Here is a 24,421-nt window from a genome sequence, read left to right as displayed (position 1 = left end):
CCCGGAGCGACCCCTGTCCTACGGACCGACCCCCGCAGCAACCCCCGGTGCACGAACGGACCCCCCGGTGCAGTCCCCGGTACAAGGACCAACCCACGGTGCAGCCGCTGGTGCACGAACCGACTCCCGGTGCAGCCCCCGGTGCACGAATGGACCCCCGGTGCAGTCCCCGGTGCAGGACCCTATCCCCGGTTCAGCCTCCGGTGCACGGACCGACCCCCGGTGCAGCCTCCAGTGCACGAATGGACCCCCCTGTACAGTCCCCGGTGCATGGACCAAGCCCCGGAGCGACCCCCGGTGCAGTCCCCTGTGCACGAACCGACCCCCGGTGCACCCACCGACCCCCCCTGTGCAGCTCCCGGTGCACGGATCGACCCCCGGTGCAGCCCCCGGTGCACGAGCCGACTCCCGGAGCGACCCCCGGTGCAAGAAGGGACCCCCCTGAACAATCCCCGGTGCATGGACCAACCCCCGGAGCGACCCCCGGTGCACGAACCGACCCCCGGAGTGACCCCCGGTGCACCGACCGACCCCCGGTGCACCGACCGATCCCCCCTGTGCAGCTCCCGGTGCATGGACTAACCCCCGGTGCACGAACCGATCCCCGGTGCAGCCCCTGGTGCACGAACGGACCCCCCTGAACAGTCCCCGGTGCACGGACCGACCCCGGTGCACCCCCCGGTGCACGGACCCCCCCTTTCCCCGGTGCCGCCGCCCCGCCGGTCCCACGCACTTTCCCGCGCGGGGGGGGCGAGAGCGCGGGGGAAACCCCCGCCCTGAAACTGCGCCCCCCCCCCGCGCGTTTCACCCCACGTGGGCCCCGCCGGCGGCGCCCAATCAGCGCCGCGCTCGTGGGCGGCTCCGCCAATGGGCGAGGCGGGGGCGCCGCGCGTGGCCCCGCCCCACGGAGGGAGCCGATAAAAGGCGGCGCTGGGCGCGGCAGAGCCCAGAGCGATCGTGTCGGAGCGGCGGCAGGAGCGGAGCGAGCCGGGGAATCGCGATAGCGCCGCGATATTTTTGCGATACCCGCGTGATATCCGCATTCAGGATTATTGCACTTGGAATTTGCCTTCTTCTCTTGGGGATTACAATCGCACCATGACCCTGGAGGAGCTGGTGCCTTGCGATAGCAGCAAGTAAGTGTCGCGGAGCTCGGGGCGTTCCGCGCGGCGGCTCCGTGACTGTCGCTGTCGGCGCTCACCGGCTCTGCCGTTCCTCCCGACAGGATGCAGGCGGTGAGCGAGGCGGTGGAGCGGGTGCTGGTGGCGGCGCAGCGGCAGGACCGGCTCACCGTGGGGGTCTACGAGTCGGCCAAGCTCATGAATGTGTGAGTATCGCGATAGGGCTCTGTCGGGGGGGGGTCTGGCTCGCGTGGCGGGGTTCATCCCGGTTCCTGTTAATTAGGAGTGTTTTACAGGGGGGTGGCCATGCAGAATTTGGGCGATCTGTCGCCCATTCTTATCGCGACAGGGGGGGTGACACGGGGGGGTGACAGCTCCGCGGGAGGGGGTTCTGCTATCCCGAGGTGTCGCGATCGCCGCTCACCCTCCGCGCCCCCGCAGGGACCCCGACAGCGTGGTGCTGTGCGTGCTGGCCACCGACGAGGAGGACGAAGGCGACATCGCCCTGCAGATCCACTTCACGCTGATCCAGGCGTTCTGTTGCGACAACGACATCCACATCCTGCGCGTGTCGGGCATGCAGCGGCTCGCGGCCATCCTGGGCGAGCCCGAGGCGGAGTCCGAGCCCCGCGACCTGCACTGCCTGCTGGTCACGGTGAGCGCGGGGGCCCCGTGACCCCGCGGGGGCCGGGGGGGTGACAGGGTGGCTTTGGGGACACGTGTCGCGGCGCTGGTGGCACTAACCTCGTGTTCTCCCCCCCAGAACCCGCACACGGACGCCTGGAAGAGTCAGGGCTTGGCGGAGGTGGCGAGTTACTGCGCCGAGAGTCGCGACAGGAACCAGTGGGTGCCTTACGTGTGTCTGCAGGAGCGCTGAGCCCTTCCCGGCCTGGACTCGAAGGGTTAAAAACCTTAAAAAAAAAACCAAACAGCGGGGAAAAAAAAAAAAAAAAGGAGAAACAGCCAGTTCCAACCCACAATCCCCAAAACCCACCGATTTTATTTTTCTTTTGAACCGGAGAGAGGAAGGGGGAGCGCGGCCGCTGCGGTGGGAACGGAGGCGCCGGGCCGAGCCCGGGTGGCCACTGGCCGGAGCCGGGTGGCCACTGGCCGGAGCCGCTGGACACTGGTCGTGCTGGCCGTGGGCCGGAGCTGGGGAGCCCCGGGCGGGCGCTGCGGAGCGCGGGGGTGACCCCGGAGCTGGACACTGTCGCGATTTTTGGCAGCTGTGACCTGATGGAGGCGAGGACTGCAGAGGGCTGGATTTTTTAATTTTTATTTTTGTTGCAAAAAAACTGCTTTTTCCAAGGAATTATCGACGTCTGCACACATGGACTTGGCACCCCCCCGGGTGCTGCTTTTGGACTTGGACACCCTGAGCTGAACCTTTTCCAGAGTTTATTCTTCTACCGAGCGATGAACTAAATTTATTTGCAATAAAATGTCTGACGTTAGTGGTGTTTGCTGTTCCTCTGCGCTGCTGGAGCCGTTCCCGAGGGAAGCCGGATCGGGATCGGCGCCTCCTGGGTGGGTTCTGGGGTTTGGGGTGGGCTCCACCTCCCTGGGGGCTCTTTTATAGGGCCGGGGGTTCCCCCTGCGTGTGGCCTCTGCCGGAGGAGAAATTCCCACCCCACCCTTCTCTGGAACAGGGTTTTTTCACTAAAAACGCCCACGGGGGAGCCTTGAGCGCTGTGGGAAACTGAGGCACGACCCCCCCCCCCCCCCGTGGAACTTCCCCCACCCCCGCAGAAACCGCGGCCGTGGGAAGCGGGCCCGGGGCTGCCCGTGGGGGGTGGGGGGACCCCGGGGGGATTCCCTGTGTCCCCCGGGGGTGGCGACAAGGGGACGGGGAAGCCCGAGGGCTCCGGGGAAAGTGGGGTCAGGGGAAAGTGGGGTCCCCCCTTTGTGGGGAGCGGGTCCCGTGCGGCCCCGAGCTCACCTGAGCGCGCCCCGCCCCGTGTCACACGCGCGGTGTCACCCGAGGTGGCCCCGGGAGCGCCGCCAGCCCCGGCACGGGGCCAGGGCGGAGCTGCCCGGCTGGGACGCGCTGTCCGGCTGGGCAGGGACACGGTGGCCGTGGCAGAGTGTCCCTGTCCCCGTGCCCTGTGCCCTCCTTCGGGGTTTTGTTTGCGAGAGAAACACGCGCGGAGGGAACGCGGCGCGTGACTGAGGCCACCCCCCCGCCATGTCCTGGGGGTGACAACACCCAAACTGCGACCCCCCCCCATGTCCTGGGGGTGACAACACCCAAACTGCGACCCCCCCCCATGTCCCCCAGCTCGGGGTGGGGTCTCGCTGTTCCCGGGGGTCCCCCTGGGAAACCCCCCCAGGGAAAGCGGCGGAGGCAGCGCGGTCACGAGTCCATTCCTGTCGCCGCTGTCACCGCCGCGGTGCCGCTCGTGTGACCGGTGTGTCACACCGCGCCTGTGTCACGGGGGTGGGAGGGGTGACAGCATCGCCCGGCCCCCCAAAATCCCCCCCCTCGCACCCGCAGGACACCCCCGGGTGCAGCCCCCCCGGAGCTCACCCACCCACGACAGGGTCACGCACCCACGGTGTCCCTGTGTCCCCCCCAGGGACACCCAAAACAGCAGCCCAAGGGCTCAGGAGCCCTCAGACCCACCGGAGACCCCCCCATGGGCAGAGAGACCCCCCTGAACCCCCCCAAAACAGCAGCTGGGGCACCCCTGGAGCCCAGGAACCCCCCCAGACACCCCCATGGGCACAGAGACCCCTCTGAAGCCCCCAAAACAGCAGCTGGGGCACCCCCAAAGCCAAGGAACCCCCCCAGACACCCCCACCCATGGACCCCAAAGTCCAAAGAGGGGGGGACAATGGGACCCCGAACCCTGGAGCTCGCGGACGGGGCTGGGGGTTTGGGGAGGGGTCCCTGATTCACCCCCCGCACTCTCCCAGCGCCGGGAAAAGGAATCCAGGGCTGGGAATGGGGGTCCTGGGACACAGTTAAACTCTGGGCGATAATTAGGTAATTAATAAATAATGAGAAGGTCACCCCCCCTATAAAAGCTGACACGGGGGGAGGGTTATTTTGGGGGGGGCGCCACGGGGGGTGGGGGGAGGTGACCCGGGGGGGTTTTTGGGTTCGGGGGGGCTCGGGGCCCGTTGGCGGCTCCGCGGGCAGACAGGGCAGGGCCGGAGCCGCGCCGGAGCCGCTGATTTACGAGTTTGTGAGTCTGGCCCGGGCGGCTCCGGCGGCTGCTGGCCCCGGGCTCGGCCTCCGCCCTGCAGCGACACTGGCGACACAAACACGGGGGGGCACCGCCCACACACACACAGCGCGGCTGCTCTGCCCATCCCGACACCCCCAAAAAAACCGGGGGAAACTGAGGCACGGAGCTGCCCCCATCCCCCTCCCGGAGCAGGAAATCCCTCCGTGATGTCACCGCGGTGGCCCCGTTGCGTCACGGGTGTCCCCGCGTCACCCGCGTGGGGACATCGCGGTGCCCTGGGCCACCCCGGCTCGGATGCGAGGAGTTAATTAGGCAGACGGGGAGTTAATTAGGTTTAATTCGAGCGGCAGCCGGGCTGAAAATATCCCTGCGGAGGAGGGAGGTTATTTTTAGCCGCTCCCAGCCCGGTGCCACCCGGCCGGTGTCGCCTGGCGCTGGCACCGCCACCCGCTGCCACCTCCGGCACAGAATTCCCGGCAGAGAGGTGTCCCCGAGCTGGGAATTCGGGAAAATTTGGGATTCTGGGGATAGCGATGTCCGTCCCCCAGTTTTGGGGCAGACGCTGAAAAATCCCAACAATTCCCGGCCCGCGGCTGCGGCGCATCCCAAGGATTCGCTCCCTGCATCCCGCTGATTTTCCAGGAATGTGGAAGCTGGAGCAGGCCGGGATTCTTTTTTTCCCAAAAAAAAAAAGGGAAGGAATGAAGCGCTGGGTTTGGTATTCCCGTGGTCCCGTGGGATGGGACGGCTCCGGAGATTCCCGGGAAAAAAAAGGAGATTCCCAAGTGTTGCCAGGGATGGGGAGAGCAGGGGTGGAAAAGGGAATTCTTGAGAGTTGGGAGATTCCCAAGGGTGGGATGAGGGGATTTCTGCAAATCTTGGGAATCTGGAATTCCCGATCCCATCCGAGCATCCAGGGGTGGGAGGGGAGATCCAGAGGGGTCAGAGCAGCTCCCAAGGGTGGGAAAAGGGAATCCCTGAGATCCAGAGGGTTTAAATCCCAGAGAATCCTCAATCCCAGGGAATCCTCAATCCCAGGGAATCCTCAATCCCAAAGAATCCTCAATCCCAAAGAATCCTCAATCCCAGGGAATCCTCAATCCCAGAGAATCCTCAATCCCAGAGGATCCTCAATCCCAGAGAATCTTCAATTCCAGAGGATCCTCAATCCCAGGGAATCCTCAATCCCAGAGAATCTTCAATTCCAGGGAATCCTCAATCTCAAAGAATCCTCAACTCCAGAGAATCCTCAATCCCAGGGAATCCTCAATCCCAGAGAATCTTCAATTCCAGGGAATCCTCAATCTCAAAGAATCCTCAACTCCAGAGGATCCTCAATCCCAGGGAATCCTCAATCCTAAAGAATCCTCAATCCCAGAGAATCTTCAATTCCAGGGAATCCTCAATCTCAAAGAATCCTCAACCCCAGAGAATCCTCAATCCCAGGGAATCCTCAATCCCAGGGAATCCTCAATCCCAGGGAATCCTCAATCCTAAAGAATCCTCAACCCCAGAGAATCTTCAATTCCAGGGAATCCTCAATCTCAAAGAATCCTCAACCCCAGAGAATCCTCAATTCCTGGGAATCCTCAACCCCAGACAATATTCAATCCCAGAGAATCCTCAATCCCAGGGAATCCTCAATCCAAGAGAATCCTCAATCCCAGACGATCCAGAATTCCCAATCCCACCCAAACATGCAGGGATGAGGTCAGAGCAGCTTCCAAGGGTGGAAAAATGGAATTTTTGAGACTGGAAGAATTCCCAAAAAAGGGTAAAAGGGGTTTTTTCAAGGGGGTTTCAATCCCAGAGAATCCTCAATCCCAAAGAGTGGAAAAAGGGAATTTTTGAGATTGGAAGGATTCCCAAAGGAAGAGGAAAAAGGAAAAGGAAGGGGACAGGGGATTCCCAAGGGGTTCCAATCCCAGAGGATCCAGAATTCCTGATCCCACCTGAACACCCAGGGATGAGGTCAGAGCAGCTCCCAAGGGTGGAAAAATGGAATTTTGAGACTGGAAGAATTCCCAAAGAAAGAGGAAAAGGGGACAGGGGATTCCCCAGGGGTTTCAATCCCAGAGGATCCAAAATTCCTGATCCCACCCAAACATCCAGGGATGAGGTCAGAGCAGCTCCCAAGGGAGGAAAAATGGAATTTTTCAGATTGAAGGTTTCCCAAAAGAGGGTGAAAAGGGGACAGGGGATTCCCCAGGGGTTCCAATCCCAGAGGATCCAGAATTCCCAACCCCCTGAGCTCAGCTCAGCACAGGCAGGCAGAGGAAATTTGGCAAAATGCAAAGTGAGCCTTTTTTTTATTGTGTGATCCATTCACTTGGGAACAACGACTCCACGAGATATTAACCACGGGGCTATGGCACACGAGAAAGGGCAAAATCAACAAAACAAACCCCAAAAAAAACCCCAAAAAACAAAATATTGCAGACAGATGAGGAGCCTACAGCACAGACACCGACCACTTCCTAAGGACAGTCCAGAAAAAACCTGGATTTGGCAACGAGAATTTGGCAAATAATAATAATAATAATAATAATAACAATAATAATAATAATAATTATGATCATTTGAATGATAGACCAGAGAGAAAGAGAAAATGAGGAGAGCCAAGGATCCCAGGTGGGTTTGGAGTAAATGAATTATTGGGATTTTGTAAAATAAAATTGGATTTTTAAGGGGAAGAAAAGATTTATTTGGGAGGATCCCAGGTGGGCTGGGAGTAAATGAATTATTTGGGATTTTGTTAAATAAAGTTGGATTTTTAAGGGTTTTAAGGGGGGGAAAATGAATTTGGGGAGGATCCTAAGTGGGCTTGGAATAAATGAATTATTGGGATTTTGTAACATAAAATTGGATTTTTAAGGGGGAAAAAAAAAGGGATTTGGGAGGATCTCAGATGGGCTCAGGGTAAATGAATTATTGGGGTTTTCTTAAATAAATTTGGATTTTTAACAGTTTTAAGGGGGTAAAAAAAAAGGGATTTGGAGGATCCAGAGGCTCTGGGGTGTCCTGGCTCCATCCCCCAGACAGGGAGGGGATTGAGGCAAAGGGAGGAAAACTGGAACAGGAGCAAAGTTTCCCTGGCTCTTTTCTTCCCAGATTTCTATTTTTGGCACTGGCTTCACCACATCCCATAAAGAAAGGCTGGACAGATCTGGGCATGTGGTTAAATCCCAAAAAAAAGGCTTTTGTGGAGCTGGGCTCCAGCTCCTCCTGCTCCCCCTTCCAGCACTTATAAAGTCTTGAAAAGTCTTTTTTTTTTTTTTGTGGTTTTTTTCCTCCTTTTTCCCTTTTTTTTTTTTTTTTTTTCTTTTTTTTTTTTTTTTTTTTTTTTTTAAATAAATGTATTTGGCAAATGCACTGAACAAAGTACAAGCAACTGCTGGGAATCTGCACTTCTATTTCTGCCATACAAAAACACCCAAGGGGATGAGCACGGATTTCTTTGGACAAGGAGAAAAAAATCCAGAATGGAAAAAAAAAAAAAAAAAAGTGAGGGGGGGGGAAAAAAATTTTCAAAAAATCAAAATTAAACGATTTTTTTTCCCACCAAAAATAAGTCACCCATGGAGACACCAGCACCTGGCAGCAGCTCCCAGTGGGACTCTCGGAATTCTGGGATCCTTTGGATCAGGAGATGCTCCAGGGCCTTCCTGCCCCTCTCCTGCCCCTTTTCCCTTCTCCCAACCCTTTTCCTTTTTCCCATCCCCTTTCCCCAGCTCCCTGTCCCTTCTCCTGGCCCTTTTCCCATTTCCCAGCTCCTTTTTCCTTGTCCCTTTTCCCCAGCCCCTTCTCCTTTTTTCCCCACCCATTTTCCTTTTTCCCATCCCCTTTTCCATTCTCCCATCCCCATTTTCCTTTTTCCCATTCCCTTTTCCATTCTCCCATCCCCATTTTCCCTCCTCCCATTCCTTTTTCCCTCCTCCCATTCCCTTTTCCTGACTCCCTGTCCCTTCTCTCATCCCCTTTGCCCTTCTCCCATCTAACTTTTCCTTTTTCCCATTCCCTTCTCCAACTCCCTTTTCCCTTCTCCTGGCTCCTTTTCCCATCTCCCATTCCCTTTTCCCTTCTCCCATTCCCTTCTCTCATCCCCTTTTCCCTTCTCCCATCCTCCTTTTCCTTTTTCCCATCCCCTTTTCCCTTCTCTCATCCCCTTTTCCCTTCTCTCATCCCCTTTTCCCATCTCCAATCCTCTTTTCCCCTCTCCTTTTCCCTTCTCCCATTCCCTTTTCCCTCCTCCCATTCTCCTTTTCCTTTTTCCCCATCCCCTTTTCTCATCTCCCATCCCCTTTTCCTTTTTCCCATTCTCTTTTCCCCTCTCCTTTTCCCTTCTCCCAATCCCTTTTCCCATCTCCCATCCCCTTTTCCCTTCTCCCATCCCCTTTTCCCTTCTCCCATTCCCCCCTTTTCCTTTTTCCCATCCCCTTTTCCCTTCTCCTTTTCCCTTCTCCCATTCTCCTTTTCCTTTTTCCCATCCCCTTTCCCCCTCTCCTCCCTTCTCCAGCTCAGTTTTGCTCGGGCAGGACCCCGGGGTGGGGGAGGCAGAGCGACCCCAAAGCTCCTGGCCGAGCATCCCTTGGGATCCACATCCCAAAATTCCTCCCGGGATGGGGGGATGGAGGAGGAGGAGGAGGAAGGAGAAGAATTCCCGGCTCCAGCCCCGGCTCCGGGATAGCACCAAGCTCTGGTCTCGAACACAGAGGAAGAATCAGATCCGGAGTAGAAAAATAAGGCTGGAACTGTCCGAGAGATGAAGGACAGGAGGGAATTCCCTCCTGGAGAAGGAATCCCGGGCTGGATCGGGAGCGGCCGCGCGATTCCCGGCGGGATTTGGGATCTGGGATCTGGGATCAAACTCTGCTGGGGTTGAGGGGAATCATCGGGAAATGACCCCGAGATGGGCGGGACATTCCCGAGCCCCGCAATTCCGGGAGCTTCCCAGGAAAAGCCGGGCGGGTTTTAGGTTGGAAAAGAGGAAAAAAGGAGCAGCGACATTCCCGGGAGGGGACACGGATCCCATCCCTCGGGAAAAGGGGGAGCAGCTCCCGGGGTGGAATCCAGGGGATTCCTGGCACTCCTATCCCAATCCAAGGTGTTTTTTTGGGAGTGGGGAAATTCCCAGGATTTCACATCAGGTGTTGTTTTTTATCCCTTCTCTTCCCGAAATTCTGTGCTCAGGATAACCGGGAATGGCCTCTCCCTACGGGTGGGCTTGGGAAACCTTTTCCAGCCTCATGGATGCTGGAATTCTGGAATTTTGGGATTCTCCCAGGAGCTGCTGAGCCCCAGGGACACGGATTGGGCTCGGACACTGCACCCAAATCCCGGGATCTGCCCCTTCCCGACAGATCCGGTGGCCCAGACACATCCCCCATTTCCAGAATCCCCCTTTTCCAGAATCCCCCTTTTCCTGCATCCCCCTTTTCCAGAATCCCCCATTTCCCAGAATCCCCCATTTCCCAGGATCCCCCATTTCCCAGGATCCCCCATTTTCCAGGATCCCACTTTTTCAGGATTCCCTTTTCCTGTTCTCCCTTTCCCTGCTCCCCTTTTCCAGGATCCCACTTTTCCAGAATCTCACTTTTCCCTGCTCCACCTTTCCCTGGATCCCCTTTTTCCATGTTCTCCCTTTTTTCCAGGATCCCCTTTTCCCTGGAACCCCTTTTCCCTGGAACCCCTTTTTTTCAGGATTCCCTTTTCCTGTTCTCCCTTTTCCTGCCCCTTTCCCTGGATCCCCCTTTTTCTGGGATCTCCCTTTCCAGGATCCCCCTTTTCCAGGATCCCCCATTTTTCCTGCTCTCCCTTTTTCCAGGATCCCCTTTTTCCTGCTCTCCCTTTCCCTGTTCCCCATTTTTCCAGGATCCCCTTTCCCTGCTCCCCCAGATTCCTCATCCCAGTGAGATCCCATCACTCCCAGTTAAATCCCAACCCCAAATTCCCAAGGGATGGGAACATTCCTGCCCATTTCCCAGCAGGCAGATGGGAAATTCTGGGAATTTGGATTTAAATTCCCCTAAAAGTCGATTTTTCCAGAATTCTGGATCCACCAGGAAGCTCCTTCTGCTCCATTCCCTCCCTTCCAGAATTTGGGAACAGCACAGAGACACCCCAAAAATCCCTGGGGCTCCCTAAAATTCCTCCTGGGATTTTCCCCCCTCTCAGAGCCATTCCCTCCCCAGTCTCCCTTTGGCTTTCCCAAAAAAGGATTTTTCCAGCTGGAATTTTTGGGATTTTTTTTTTTTTTTTTTTGTCCCTTCTCCACAGGAAATTCCTGATTGGAATTTCCAGCTCTCACATCCCACTGGGAATGACTTTTCCTCCTCCTCTTCTTCTTCCTCCACCCCTTTCCCAAATCCAAATATCCCAATGAAAAATCCCCTCCCTCCCACCAACCCTTTGGGTAAATTTTAAATTAAAATCCTGATTTTAATCCCACTTTCCTTAAAAGCCCTCTAGCTTCCAAATTGATAATTTCAGGATTATTTTTGGCTGTAGTTTTGTTGTTTTTCTTGGGATTTTTTGGGGGTTTTTTTTGTTTCTCTTGGTTTTTTTTTTTGGTTTTTTTTTTGTTTTTCTCAACAATTTTTTAAGTTCTGTTTGAAGCCAGCATTGAGTTTTTTACCCCTGGAGCTGTGGAGGAGCCTGGATCCAGAGGCTGGGTGGGAATTTCCTTCTGGAATTTTCCAGAGCTATAGGATGGTGCAGGGTTTTTTGTCCTTAAAGGGATTTTCAGAAGCAGGAACTCCCACCAGGAGAGGATCACTCCGGGCATGCTGCTCACAGTAATTCATCAGCTCTGAGGAGGCTTTGGAGACCTGGATTTGGGGAAAAAAAAACAAAAATTTGGGGGTTTTTCCCAGCCTGGTGCATCCAGGATTTTTGGGGTTTGATATCCAGAAATTCTGTGGAGATTTTGGAGGAAAATGGGGAATTGGAAGTGGAAAATCAACATTTTTATGGTGTGGATAAATAACCCAGAGACCTAGATTTTGGGAAAAAAACAAAAATTTGGGGGATTTTCCCAGCCTGGTGCACCCAGGATTTTTGGGAACATCTTCCAGGATTTTTGGGATTTGACATCCAGAAATTTTGTGGAGATTTTGGAGGAAAAAGAGGAATTGGAAGTGGAAAATCAACATTTTTATGGTGTGGATAAATAACCCAGAAGAGATTTGGGATGAGCTCCAAAGAGGTTTTGAGACCTGGATTTTGGGGGAAAAAAACAAAAATTTGAGGGATTTTCCCAGCCTGGTGCACCCAGGATTTTTGGGGTTTCACATCCAGTTTTTCCCAACAAAAGTTTTGTGGAGATGAGGAGAAAAAAGGGGAATTAGAAGTGGAAAATCAGCATTTTTATGGTGTGGATAAATAACCCAGAGACCTGGATTTTGGGAAAAAAACCCAAAAATTTAGGGGATTTTCCCAGCCTGATGCTTCCAGGATTTTTGGGGTTTGACATCCAGAAATTTTGTGGAGATTTTGGAGGAAAATGGTGAATTGGAAGTGGAAAATCAAAATTTGGATAAAGAGATTTAAAAGGGATTTGGGATGAGCTCCAAGGAGGTTTTGAGACCTGGATTTGGGGAAAAAAAAAACAAAAATTTGGGGGTTTTTCCCAGCCTGGTGCACCCAGGATTTTTGGGGTTTGATATCCAGAAATTTTGTGGAGATTTTGGAGGAAAATGGGGAATTGGAAGTGGAAAATCAACATTTTTATGGTGTGGATAAATAACCCAGAGACCTGGATTTGGGGGGAAAAAAACAAAAATTTGGGGGATTTTCCCAGCCTGGTGCACCCAGGATTTTTGGGAACATCTTCCAGGATTTTTGAGGTTTGACATCCAGAAATTTTGTGGAGATTTTGGAGGAAAATGGGGAATTGGAAGTGGGAAATCAACATTTTTATGGTGTGGATAAATAACCCAGAAGAGATTTGGGATGAGCTCCAAGGAGGCTTTTGAGACCTGGATTTTGGGGAAAAACCAGCAATTTATGGAAATATTCCCAGTTTAGAGTCATTAGCACTTGCAGGATATTTTTGGGGATTTGCATCCAGCTTTTCCCTTAAAGATTTGGAGGGATATTAAAGATTATTAAAGATTTAAAAGGGATTTCCCTTAAAAATTTTAAAGGAATAATAAAGATTATTAAAGATTTTAAATGGATTTCCTCTAAAAATTTTAAAGGGATATTAAAGATTATTAAAGATTTGAAGGGATATTATCATAGCTGTGGTTTTCAGGGATTTGGGATGAAAAATTGAAGGAAAAGATTCCCTGATTCCTCTTGGTAAGGTTTGCAGAACCTCAGGATCCATTATTTAAGGCATAATTTATTATTTTTTTTAATTTTTTTTTTTTTGGGAAGGGAGAGCCTGGAGGCATCTGAGGAAGCTCCAGAATCATCCCAATCTCATTTTTTCAATTTCAATTTCCTCAATGACACAGGGCAGGGATGGAGCCACACCTGGAGGTTCCTCTTTTTCCTCAGGGACAGAATTCCTTCTGCACACCAAAATCTGGATCCCAAACCCATCCCACCTGTCCTTGTCACCACATCCCTGATGGAGTCATTAAAGATTTAAAAGGGGATTTCCCTTAAAAATTTAAAAGATATATTAAAGATTCTTAAAGACTTAAAAGGGATTGTGTGTTTTTCAAGGATTTGGGATGAAAACTGAAGGAAAAGATTCCCTGATTCCTCTTGGTAAGGTTTGCAAAACCTCAGGATCCATTATTTAAAGCATAAATTATTTTTTTTTAATTTTTTTTTTTTGGGGAAGGGAGAGCCTGGAGCGATATCCAGAGACATCCCAATCCCATTTTTAAATTTCAATTTCCTCAATGACACAGGGCAGGGATGGAGCCACACCTGGAGGTTCCTCTTTTTCCTCAGGGACAGAATTCCTTCTGCACACCAAAATCCGGATCCCAAACCCATCCCACCTGTCCTTATCACCACATCCCTGATGGAGTCATTAAAGATTTCAATGGGATTTCCCTTAAAGATTTGAAGTGATATTAAAGATTATTAAAGATTTGAAGAGATATTATCATAGCTGTGGTTTTCAGGGATTTGGGATGAAAATTGAAGGAAAAGATTCCCTGATTCCTCTTGGTAAGGTTTGCAGAACCTCAGGATCCATTATTCAAGGCATAATTTATTATTTTTTTTAATTTTTTTTTTTTTTTTTTTGGGAAGGGAGAGCCTGGAGGCATCTGAGGAAGCTCCAGAATCATCCCAATCTCATTTTTAAAATTTCAATTTCCTTAATAACACAAGGCAGGGATGGAGCCACACCTGGAGGTTCCTCTTTTTCCTCAGGGACAGAATTCCTTCTGCACACCAAAATCTGGATCCCAAACCCATCCCACCTGTCTTTATCACCAAATCCTGATGGAGTCATTAAAGATTTAAAAGGGATTTCCCTTAAAAATTTAAAAGATATATTAAATATTCTTAAAGACTTAAAAGGGATTGTGTGTTTTTCAGGGATTTGGGATGAAAAATTGAAGGAAAAGATTCCCTGATTCCTCTTGGTAAGGTTTGCAGAACCTCAGGATCCATTATTTAAGGCATAAATTATTTTTTTTTAATAATTTTTTTTGGGAAGGGAGAGCCTGGAGGAACCTGAGGAAGCTCCAAAATCATCCCAATCTCATTTTTTCCATTTCAATTTCCTCAATGACACAGGGCAGGGATGGAGCCACACCTGGAGGTTCCTCTTTTTCCTCCTTGGGCGCTTCCAGGGAATCTCCGTCCCAGGGACAGAATTCCTTCTGCACACCAAAATCTGGATCCCAAACCCATCCCACCTGTCCTTATCACCACATCCCTGATGGAGAGGATCCTGGAATGCTGCTCTCCCCCCAGGGGGGTGAATCTGGATGTTTTTTGCCCCCCAGGCTGACCTTGATCCTCTCGATTCCAGCCTCGATGCGCAGCTGCTCCACCAGCTTGCGAGCCTGGGCGATGTTGTTAGTGGTGGACATCCTCTGCCATCAGCTCCAGCCCCAGCACAGCAGAATCCTGGAAAATAAAATAAAAAAAACATGGAAAAAGCAAATTGGATTGGTGTCTGCTCCATCCTGGGGGCTGGGAAGGGATTTGGGGAAAAAAAAAGGGATTTATGGGAATATTCGCAGCAGCGCTTGAAGGGTTTTGGGGGATTTAAATCCAGTTTTTTACTTGAAGATTTAGGAGGGATATTAAAGATTATTAAAGATTTAAAAGGATTTATTTAAAGATTTAGAAGGGATATTAAAGATTATTGAAGATTTGAAAGGGATTTCCCTTCAAGATTTAAAAAGGGTATTAAAGATTATTGTAGATTTTAAAGGGATTTCCCTTTAAGATTCAGAAGGGATATTAAAGATCATTGAAGATTTAAAAGGGATTTTCCTTCAAGATTTAAAAGAGATTTCCTTTAAAGATTTAAAAGGGATTTCCTTAAAAAATTTAAAAGAGATTTCCCTTCAAGATTTAGAAGGGATATTAAAGATCATTGAAGATTTAAAAGGGATTTCCCTTCAAGATTTAAAAGGGATTTCCCTTCAAGATTTAAAAAGGATATTAAAGATTATTAAAGATTTAAAAGGGATTTCCGTTCAAGATTTAAAATTTATTTCCTTTAAAGATTTAAAAGGGATTTCCCTTCAAGATTTTGAAGGGATATTAAAGATTATTAAAGATATAAAAGGGATTTCCATTAAAGATTTAATACGTTTAATATATAATATATTTAATATATTTAACATAGTTAATGTAATTAACATATTTAATGTATTTAATATATTTATTATATTTAATATCTTTAATATATTTAATATACTACATTACTATATATTTTAATATATTACAATATATAAAATCCCCATATTCCAAACTCTTCACCACTCATCTTTATTCAACCCACTGATGATTTTAATTCCATCACTGAAATTTTGGAAGCTTTTCCAAGGCCTCAGCTCACAAGCAGTGCTCTGCTGGGGGTCAGAGCCAGAAAAAATCCCAAATTTCTGGGATGCCGGTCCCACTGATGGTTCTGTGGGGTTGTGTCCGTGGGATTGTGTCTGTGGGGTTGTGTCCGTGGGACTGTGTCTGTGGGGTTGTGTCTGTGGGACTGTGTCTGTGGGATTGTGTCCATGGGGTTGTGTCCGTGGGATTGTGTCTGTGGGGTTGTGTCTGTGGGACTGTGTCTGTGGGATTGTGTCCATGGGGTTGTGTCTGTGGGATTGTGTCCGTGGGGTTGTGTCTGTGGGATTGTGTCCCTGGGGTTGTGTCTGTGGGGTTGTGTCTGTGGGATTGTGTCTGTGGGATTGTGTCTGTGGGGTTGTGTCTGTGGGATTGTGTCTGTGGGATTTGTGTCCATGGGATTTGAGTCCATCCTGCCCATGGGATTTGTGTCCAATCTGCCCATGGGGTTGTGTCCATGGGATTTGTGTCCATGGGATTTGTGCCTGACCTTCCATGGGATTTGTGCCCATGGGATTTGTGTCCAACATCCCCATGGGATTTTTGTCCAACCTGCCCACGGGGCAGTGTCCCTGCACCCCCTTCCTCTGTTTCACAGCAGGAACTGAAGGATTTTTTCCACGAGACCAAAACAATCCCCCCTATCCCGGGGACAGCTCCAGCCACACCAAATCCCTCGGCCAGACACCATTCCCAGCCATTCCCTTAGTGCCAGCCCTGTGGAGCTGTGTCACAGTGGAGGTGTCACTGCTGTCACCTGCCCAGCCATTCCCTCAGTGCCAGCCCTGTGGAGGTGTCACTGCTGTCACCCCCTGCCTCTGACTCAGCCCTGACCTTCCCGAGGCACCGGGGGCAGCTCCCACCCCCCAGCAGGCGATTCCAGGAGCAGCAGCAGGAGGAGGAGAAGCAGCCAAAGCAAACAGGGCGCTCCCACCGCAGCCCCGCCACCCTTTCATTAAAGGCTGCTCCAATCTCCCCGGCCCTGGCAGCTTCAAAGCCGGCGGGGCCGGGCTGGCAGCGCCCGTCCCGTCCCAAATCCTCGCTGTCTCGCCTATGTTTAGACATTTTAGGAGTTTATTCCGCACCACAGCGGCACTCTCGGGGATTATTTTACTTGGCGAGCTCCGAGCTCCTCAATCGCTCGGGAACGGGGCGGGGAGAGCGGGGGAACAAGCGGCGCTTCAGCCCCGGCAGGATTCCCTGAATTAGCGGCGTTGTTTGGAAATCTCCGCCCCTCCCGTCCTGGAAGTTGAGTCAAGGCAGCACGGGGAAGTTGCCAGGGTGAAATCAGGTCTGGTTCTGCGGAAAACGGGAGGAGGAAGGCGGCTGATCCCTGCGGGGAACTCCTGCTGCGGGCTGAGGCGCTGCAAAACAGCGCGGCTGCATCCCGGTGAATCCCGGTGAATCCCGGTGAATCCCGGTGAATCCAGTGAATCCCAGTGCATCCCGGTGAATCCCGGTGAATCCCAGTGCATCCCGGTGAATTCCAGTGAATCCCAGTGCATCCCGGTGAATCCCGGTGAATCCCGGTGAATCCCGGTGAATTCCGGTGAATCCCAGTGCATCCCGGCGAATCCCAGTGAAACCCAGTGAATCCCGGTAAATTCCAGCGAATCTCAGTGAATCCCAGTGTATCCCAGTGAATCCCAGCGAAACTCAAGTGAATCCCAGTGAATTCCACTGAATCCCAGCAAATCCCAGTGAATCCCGGTAAATTCCAGCGAATCTCAGTGAATTCCAGTGATTCCCAGTGATTCCCAGTGAATCCCAGGTTCCCCCTCCCAGGGGCGCCTTTTCCATCTCCCAAGAGTAAAAAGAAGCAGCAGTCGGTGCTGAGTCCCACAGGGAACTGTGGGACTGGGAATCCCTCCCAGTTTCAGATTCCATAGTGGGACCTACATTAATCCCAATCCCATATTCCACTGTGGGATTTAAATCCCTCCCAATCCCAGATTTCACTGTGGGAACTAAATCACTCCCAGTCCCAAATTCCACTAGTGATCCACACAGTGGGATCTACATTGTCCCCACTCCCAGATTCCATAGGGGGATCTGAATCCCTCTCAATCCCAGATCCCACTCTGGGATCTAAATCCTTCCCAATCCCAGATTTCACTGAGAGATGTGAATCCCTCCCAGTCCCAGATTCCACTGTGGGATGTGAACCTGTTCCAATCCCAGATTCCACTGTGGGATCTGAATCCCCCCTGCCCCAGATTCCAATGTGGGATGTGAACCTGTTCCAATCCCAGATTCCACTGGGATCTGAATCCCCCTAGTCCCAGATTCCACTGTGGGATGTGAACCTGTTCCAATCCCAGATTCCACTGTGGGATCTGAATCCCCCAGTCCCAGATTCCACTGTGGGATCTGAACCTGTTCCAATCCCAGATTTCACTGTGGGATCTGAATCCCCCCTGCCCCAGATGCCACTGTGGGATGTTAATCCCTCCCAGCCCCAGGCTCTGCACTGGGATCAGGAGCAGGGAACAGCTCTGTCTCACAGCCCAGCTCCTTCCAAGCCCATGCCATGAACTCGAGAGCCCTCCCTGGTGCAGACACTGCCAGCACAGCCTTCACCTGGACAAGAGTTAGCAGGCAGCTGGGAGGAAAAAATGCAAAGAATTTGTGTTTCCAAGTGTTTGCAGCAGAGCAGGATCACCTGCCTGTACTTTCTCAGCTTCCTGTTTACGGAGCCAGGCTGATGAATCAGCCCAGGGAGAGTTCAGAGAACTTCTGGGAGCTGCTCCCACCCCCATCCCTGTCCCTGCAGCGTCCTGAGGATCCCAGCCTGGCTGAAGGAAGGACGGTGTGGAGGGTCCTGCTGCAGACAGGAATTAAATGAGCGTGCTAAAAATAAATCCTTGGCAAGACGGAGATGTTTTCCTCTCTGGTTTATGGTTTCATGGAGTTTGAGATCTCTGCAGCTCCCCAGTGAATCCCAGTGAATCCCTAATTCCCTCTTCCCAGTGGTGCCTTTTCCATCTTCCCAGAGCAGAGAGAAGCAGCAGCTGGTGCTGAGTCCTGCAGGGGGATCTGAATCCCTCCCAGTCCCAAATTCCACAGCAGGACCCACATTGCTCCCAGTCCCAGATTCCACAGGGGGATCTGAATCCCTCCCAGTCCCAAATTCCACTGGTCCCACACTGGGACCTGCATCACTCCCACCCCCAGGTTCCACCATGGGACATGAATCCCAGATCCTACAGCACGACCTGAACCACTCCCACTCCCAGTTCCAACTGGTTCCACAGCAGGCCCTGCACTGGGTGAGCTCCCTCAGCCACACTCCAGGGTGAATAATTAACCAGGCACTTCATTAACAACCACGGGCCATTGACCCATGGAGCCACCCCAGTCCCTGGGAGCTGGAAAAGCCAAACCAAACTCTGGAGATGTCCCAGGGCACGGGCAGGGGTGTGGAAACAGCAAGGGAGGAAATGGGGGCTGGAGAGGAGCCAGGGAGAGCAGCCAGGAGTGAGAGAGGCACAGTGTGACAGCAGCAGTGTCACCTGCACTGTCACCTGCACTGTCACCTGCACTGTCACCTGCAGTGTCACCACCTGCTTTGGATCCAGCAATGACAGGTTTGGATCCAGCACTGCCCAGTTTGGATCCAGCAGTGCCCGGGTTAGATCCAGCTCTGCCCTGGTTTGGATCCAGCAGTGCCCAGTTTGGATTCAGCAGTGCCTGGTTTAGATCCAGCTCTGCCCTGTTTTGGAGTCAGCCATGCCCAGTTTGGATCCAGCCATGCCCAGTTTGGATCCAGCACTGCCCAGTTTGGAACCAGCTCTGCCCAGTTTGGATCCAGCAGCGCCCAGTTTGGATCCAGCCGTGCCCAGTTTGGATCCAGCAGTGCCCAGTTTGGATCCAGCCATGCCCAGTTTGGATCCAGCAGTGCCCAGTTTGGATCCAGTCGTGCCCAGTTTGGATCCAGCAGTGCCCAGTTTGGATCCAGCCATGCCCAGTTTGGATCCAGCAGTGCCCAGTTTGGATCCAGCACTGCCCAGTTTGGATCCAGCAGCGCCCAGTTTGGATCCTGCCGTGCCCAGTTTGAATCCTCCAGTGCCTGATTTGGACCCAGCTCCATCCTCGCTCCGCCCATTTTTTAAGGAAATCAGTGTTTGGGAAAGGACCAGGACGTGACGTCTGCAGGGACACCCAGGTGTCCTGCACATCCTGCACAAGTGCAGAAATCAGCAATCCCCCCCAGAGCCAGAGTTCCCGGTGCCAGGGGGCAAAGCCTGCGGAGTTTGTCCTGGCTCCTCCCGCTGCTGGATTTTGGCCAGCGCTGCCTTTTCCCGGCCCCGGATCTGCTCCGTGACTCAGCACCAGGCTCTCCTTTCGCTGAGTCACCCCCAGCCCTCGCTCGGCACAAACAAACCTTCCCGAATTTCTGTCCCAGCAGCATTCTGGGACACCCTGATTTTCGGGAACGGCGCTGCTGCTCACGCTGTGTCCGGGATTTTTTCCAGCAGGGATGAAGTCACCGAGCCCTGCTGCTCTCCCTGTTCCTCCAGCAGAGCCCAGCACAGGGAAAAAGATTTCCCAGCAGCTGGAAAACGCTGCAGCACTAAAACCACGATAAAAATCGATCAGAATTCAGCCAACACAAGCGCACGGAGGGGAGGGATCATCCCAAGGTCGCGCACACAAACACAGGGAGGGAGGTTGGGAAATCCGGACAGGTGAGAGGTTTGGGAATGACACAAACACACCCCAGGGAGGGTCTGGCTGTGCAACAACCCCCAGGAGCATTCCTGCCTATTTTAGGGAATGCACTGAAGTGAAGAAACCCTGGAACGACCAGGATTTGGTTTTTAAACCGGTTTGGATATTCTGCACTAATGCTCAGAGCCACCTCCTGCAGCAGCTCGGTGTGACTCAGGAACAGTCCCAAATCCCTCCTGGGCTCCATCCCTGAATTCCCAGGCACAAAGCCGATGTTTTGGTCTCGCATTCCCAAAAACGCCGCGGGGAGCCCGGGCTGTGCCACCCTCCGGGTGTCCTGCACAGCCCCGACGTCACGACAGCGCCGAGTGCTCCCGATTTGGGCTTTTTTTTTTTTATCTTGGGAGAAAAGCGGCGCAAACCCGCGCAGGTTCTGAGTCAGCCGCGCGCAGCAGAGCGGGGTGGCGGAGCTGTGACAGAGCGGTGACAGAGCGGTGACACAGCTGTGACAGAGCGGGGACAGAGCGGGGACAGCAGCGCTGCCTCTGCCCAGCCGTGACTCAGCTCCGTGCCGCAGGAGACGCCTCCTCCTCCTGCTCTGCCATCACGGCTGCGAGCAGCCTCTGCCCCTTCATCCATTCATTTATTGCTTTATTGGTTTATTGATTTATTCCCGGCGGGATCGATGGCACGTGGAGCGTCCAGACCCGTCCTTGCTTTAACCTCGGCTCACCCTAAACCTCTCCCTTCAGCTCACCCCAAACCCTTCCCTGTTTTCCCCTTCAGTAACCCCAAACCTTTCCCTGTTTCTCCCTTGGCTCACCCCAAACCTTTCCCTGTTTTTCCCTTGGTTTACCCCAAACCTTTCCCGGCTCTTCCCTCGACTTTTCCAACCGAAACGCAGGCTCGGGCTCAGGTCACGAGGGCGAAACCAGCCGGGCCTGTGCGGGCCTGAGCAGCGGCCCTGGCACAGATCCCAGTCCTGGCACGGATCCCAGTCCTGGCACGGATCCCATTCCCGGCATGGATCCCATCCCGGTGTGTCCCTGTCCCGGTGTGTGTCCCAGTCCTGGTGTGTGTGTCCCAGTCCCGGTGTGTCCCAGTCCCGGTGTGTGTCCCAGTCCCGGTGTGTGTGTCCTAGTCCCGGTGTGTGTGTCCCAGTCCCGATGTGTGTCTGCGTCCCAGTCCCGCTGTGTGTGTGTGTGTCCCTGTCCCGGTGTGTGTGTCCCAGTCCCGGTGTGTGCCCCAGTCCCGGTGTGTCCCAGTCCCGCGGTGTGTGCCCCAGTCCCGGTGTGTCCCAGTCCCGGTGTGTCTGTCCCAGTCCCTGTCTGTCCCAGACCCGATGTGTCCCAGTCCCGGTGTGTGTGTGCCAGTCCCGGTGTGTGTGTCCCAGTCCCGGTGTTCCCCAGTCCCGGTGTGTCCCTGTCCCGGTGTGTCTGAGTCCCAGTCCCGGTGTGTGTGTCCCAGTCCCGGTGTGTGTGTGTCCCAGTCCCGGTGTGTGTGTGTGTCCCAGTCCCGGTGTGTGTGTCCAGTCCCGGTGTGTGTGCGTCCCAGTCCCGGTGTGTGTGTGTGTCCCAGTCCCGGTGTGTGTGCGTCCCAGTACCGGTGTGTGTGTCCCAGTCCCGAGGGGTGTGTGTTTCCCAGTCCCGGTGTGTGTTCCCCAGTCCCGGTGTTCCCCAGTCCCGGTGTGTGTGTCCCAGTCCCGGTGTGTGTTCCCCAGTCCCGGTGTGTGTGTCCCAGTCCCGGTGTGTGTTCCCCAGTCCCGGTGTGTGTCCCAGTCCCGGTGTGTCCCAGTCCCGGTGTGTCCCAGTCCCGGTGTGTCCCAGTCCCGGTGTGTGTGTCCCAGTCCCGGTGTTCCCCAGTCCCGGTGTGTGTCCCTGTCCTGGTGTGTGTGTCCCAGTCCCGGTGTGTCTGTCCCAGTCCCGGTGTGTGTGCCCCAGTCCCGGTGTTACCCCAGTCCCGGTGTGTGTCCCAGTCCCGGTGTGTCCCAGTCCCCGTGTGCCCCAGTCCCGGTGTTCCCCCGCTCCCCCGGGCAGTGACACCGTGCCCAGGAATGCGCTGAGCCCGCGCTGCTGCTCCGGCAATTCCTGACATTCCTCCCATAGCTGCGAATGCCGCTCCTGCAGCACCAGCGTGCGAGCAGCTCCACCCTGCCAGGACCCGCTTACCCTGGGACCCTCTGCACCCTGCCAGGACCCCTTACCCCTGGGACCCTCTGCACCCTTCCAGGACCCCATTACCCCCGGGACCCTCTCTACCCTTCCAGGACCCCACTTACCCCCTGGGACCCTCTGCACCCTTCCAGGACCCCATTTACCCTGGGGACCCTCTGCACCCTTCCAGGACCCGATTTACCCACTCAGGGCCACATTTACCCTTCCAGGACCCTTTAGTTCCCTGAGGATCCCATTTACCCCTCAGAACCTTCTCTACCCTTCCAGGACCCCATTTCCCCCCTGGGACCCTCTCTACCCTTCCAGGACCCCTTTTACCCACTCAGGGCCACATTTACCCTTCCAGGACCCTTTCATTCCCTGTCCCTGAGGATCCTCTTTCTCTTCCAGGACCCCATTTACCCCTCAGAACCTTCTCTACCCTTCCAGGATCCCATTTCCCCCTCAGGACCCCATTTCCCCTTCCAGGACCCCATTTCCCCTTCCAGGACCCCATTTATTCTCTGGCTCCATTTTCCCCTCACACTTCCTGCAGCTCCTCAACGAGCCAATTCAATTTTCCCCTGACCGCTGCAAGTTTTTATTCCTTTTTTTTTTTTTTTTTTTGTCGTTTTGTTCTTTTTGTTCTTTTTATTTCCCCTGCCCTCAGCTCCTTTCAGCTCCACATTTCTGCAGTGTGGGAGCAGCAGCCATGGCAGGGTGGCTAAAGTCCCTAAAAACTTCCTAAAAATTCCCAAAAACTCCCCTAAAAACTTCCTAAACACTTCCTAAAGATTCTCTAAAAACTTCCTAAAACCTCCCTAAAACTTTCCAAAAACTTCCTAAAAACTCACAAAAACTTCTCTAAAAACTCCTTAAAACACTCCCCAAAAACTTCCCTAAAACTTCCTTAAAAACTCCCAAAAAACTCCCTTAAAACTCTCTAAAAACTCCCCAAAACTCCCTAAAAATTCCCTAAAACTCCTCAAAACTTCCTTTGGATTTTTGTTTTGTTTTGTTTTGAGTGTCAGAATAAATTCTCCCTTTTTTTCTTTTTTTCCTACAGAGCTGGAAGGATTCCAAAGGAATTTTTTTTTTTTTTTTTCCAGGGAAGCCCAAACCTTCCCAGGAACTCAGCACTTTTCCAGGGAAGCCTGAATAATTCCCAAGGAATTCCCACTTTTGTTTTCCAGGGAATCCAGTAACCCCATTAACCCACACCAGTAACCCCAGTAATCCACACCAGTTATCCCAGTAACCAACACCAGTCACACCAGTAACCCACACCAGTCACACCAATAACCCCACACCAGTTATCCCAGTAACCAACACCAGTTACACCAGTGACCCACACCAGTTACACCAGTAACCAACACCAGTAACCCCAGTAACCAACACCAGTAACCCCAGTAACCAGCACCAGTTACACCAATAACCCCACACCAGTAACACCAGTAACCAACACCAGTTACACCAGTGACCCACAGCAGTTACACCAGTAACCCACACCAGTCACAGCAGTGACCCACACCAGTAACCCCAGTAACCAACACCAGTAACCCCAGTAACCCACACCAGTTATCCCAGTAACCAACACCAGTAACCCCAGTAACCAACACCAGTCACACCAGTAACCAATACCAGTCACACCAGTAACCAACACCAGTCACACCAGTAACCAATACCAGTTATCCCAGTAACCAACACCAGTAACCCCAGTAACCAACACCAGTCACACCAGTAACCAACACCAGTCACACCAGTAACCCACACCAGTAACACCAATAACCCCACACCAGTTATCCCAGTAACCAACACCAGTTACACCAGTAACCAACACCAGTTACACCAGTAACCAACACCAGTTACACCATTACCTCACACCAGTTACCCCAATAATCCCACACCAGTTACACCAGTGACCCACACCAGTTACACCAATAACCCCACACCAGTTATCCCAGTAACCAACACCAGTTACACCAGTGACCCACACCAGTTACACCAGTAATCCACACCAGTGACCCAACCAGTTACACCAGTAACCCACACCAGTCACACCAGTGACCCCACACCAGTTATCCCAGTAACCAACACCAGTTACACCAGTGACCCACACCAGTAACACCAATAACCCCACACCAGTTATCCCAGTAACCAACACCAGTTACACCAGTGACCCACACCAGTCACACCAGTAACCCACACCAGTTACACCATTAGCCAACACCAGTTACACCAATAACCCCACACCAGTTATCCCAGTAACCAACACCAGTTACACCAGTAATCCACACCA

The 24,421-nt window shown here is 52.9% G+C and overlaps 2 protein-coding genes across 2 annotated transcripts; one reads left to right on the top strand and one right to left on the bottom strand.

Annotated features, from left to right (window-relative positions):
- Window positions 1-936: 936 nt before the first annotated feature.
- On the top strand, window positions 937-2,575 carry GADD45B (growth arrest and DNA damage inducible beta). The gene is made up of 4 exons (XM_056515898.1): window positions 937-1,136; window positions 1,226-1,327; window positions 1,563-1,776; window positions 1,885-2,575. The coding sequence occupies exons 1-4, from the start codon at window positions 1,099-1,101 to the stop codon at window positions 1,996-1,998; spliced, it is 468 nt and encodes a 155-aa protein (XP_056371873.1). The 5' UTR covers window positions 937-1,098; the 3' UTR covers window positions 1,999-2,575.
- Window positions 2,576-8,373: 5,798 nt separating this feature from the next.
- On the bottom strand, window positions 8,374-14,374 carry LOC130266625 (guanine nucleotide-binding protein G(I)/G(S)/G(O) subunit gamma-7). Its single transcript, XM_056515897.1, has 2 exons — window positions 14,236-14,374; window positions 8,374-11,139 (listed from the first exon to the last, which is right to left on the bottom strand). Exons 1-2 carry the CDS (start codon window positions 14,314-14,316, stop codon window positions 11,014-11,016), a joined length of 207 nt encoding a protein of 68 aa, XP_056371872.1. The 5' UTR covers window positions 14,317-14,374; the 3' UTR covers window positions 8,374-11,013.
- Window positions 14,375-24,421: the final 10,047 nt, after the last annotated feature.

This window comes from Oenanthe melanoleuca, unplaced genomic scaffold (assembly GCF_029582105.1).
Source record: "Oenanthe melanoleuca isolate GR-GAL-2019-014 unplaced genomic scaffold, OMel1.0 S109, whole genome shotgun sequence".
Classification (NCBI taxonomy): Eukaryota; Metazoa; Chordata; class Aves; order Passeriformes; family Muscicapidae; genus Oenanthe; species Oenanthe melanoleuca.
This window is presented reverse-complemented; position numbering and strand designations above follow the sequence as displayed.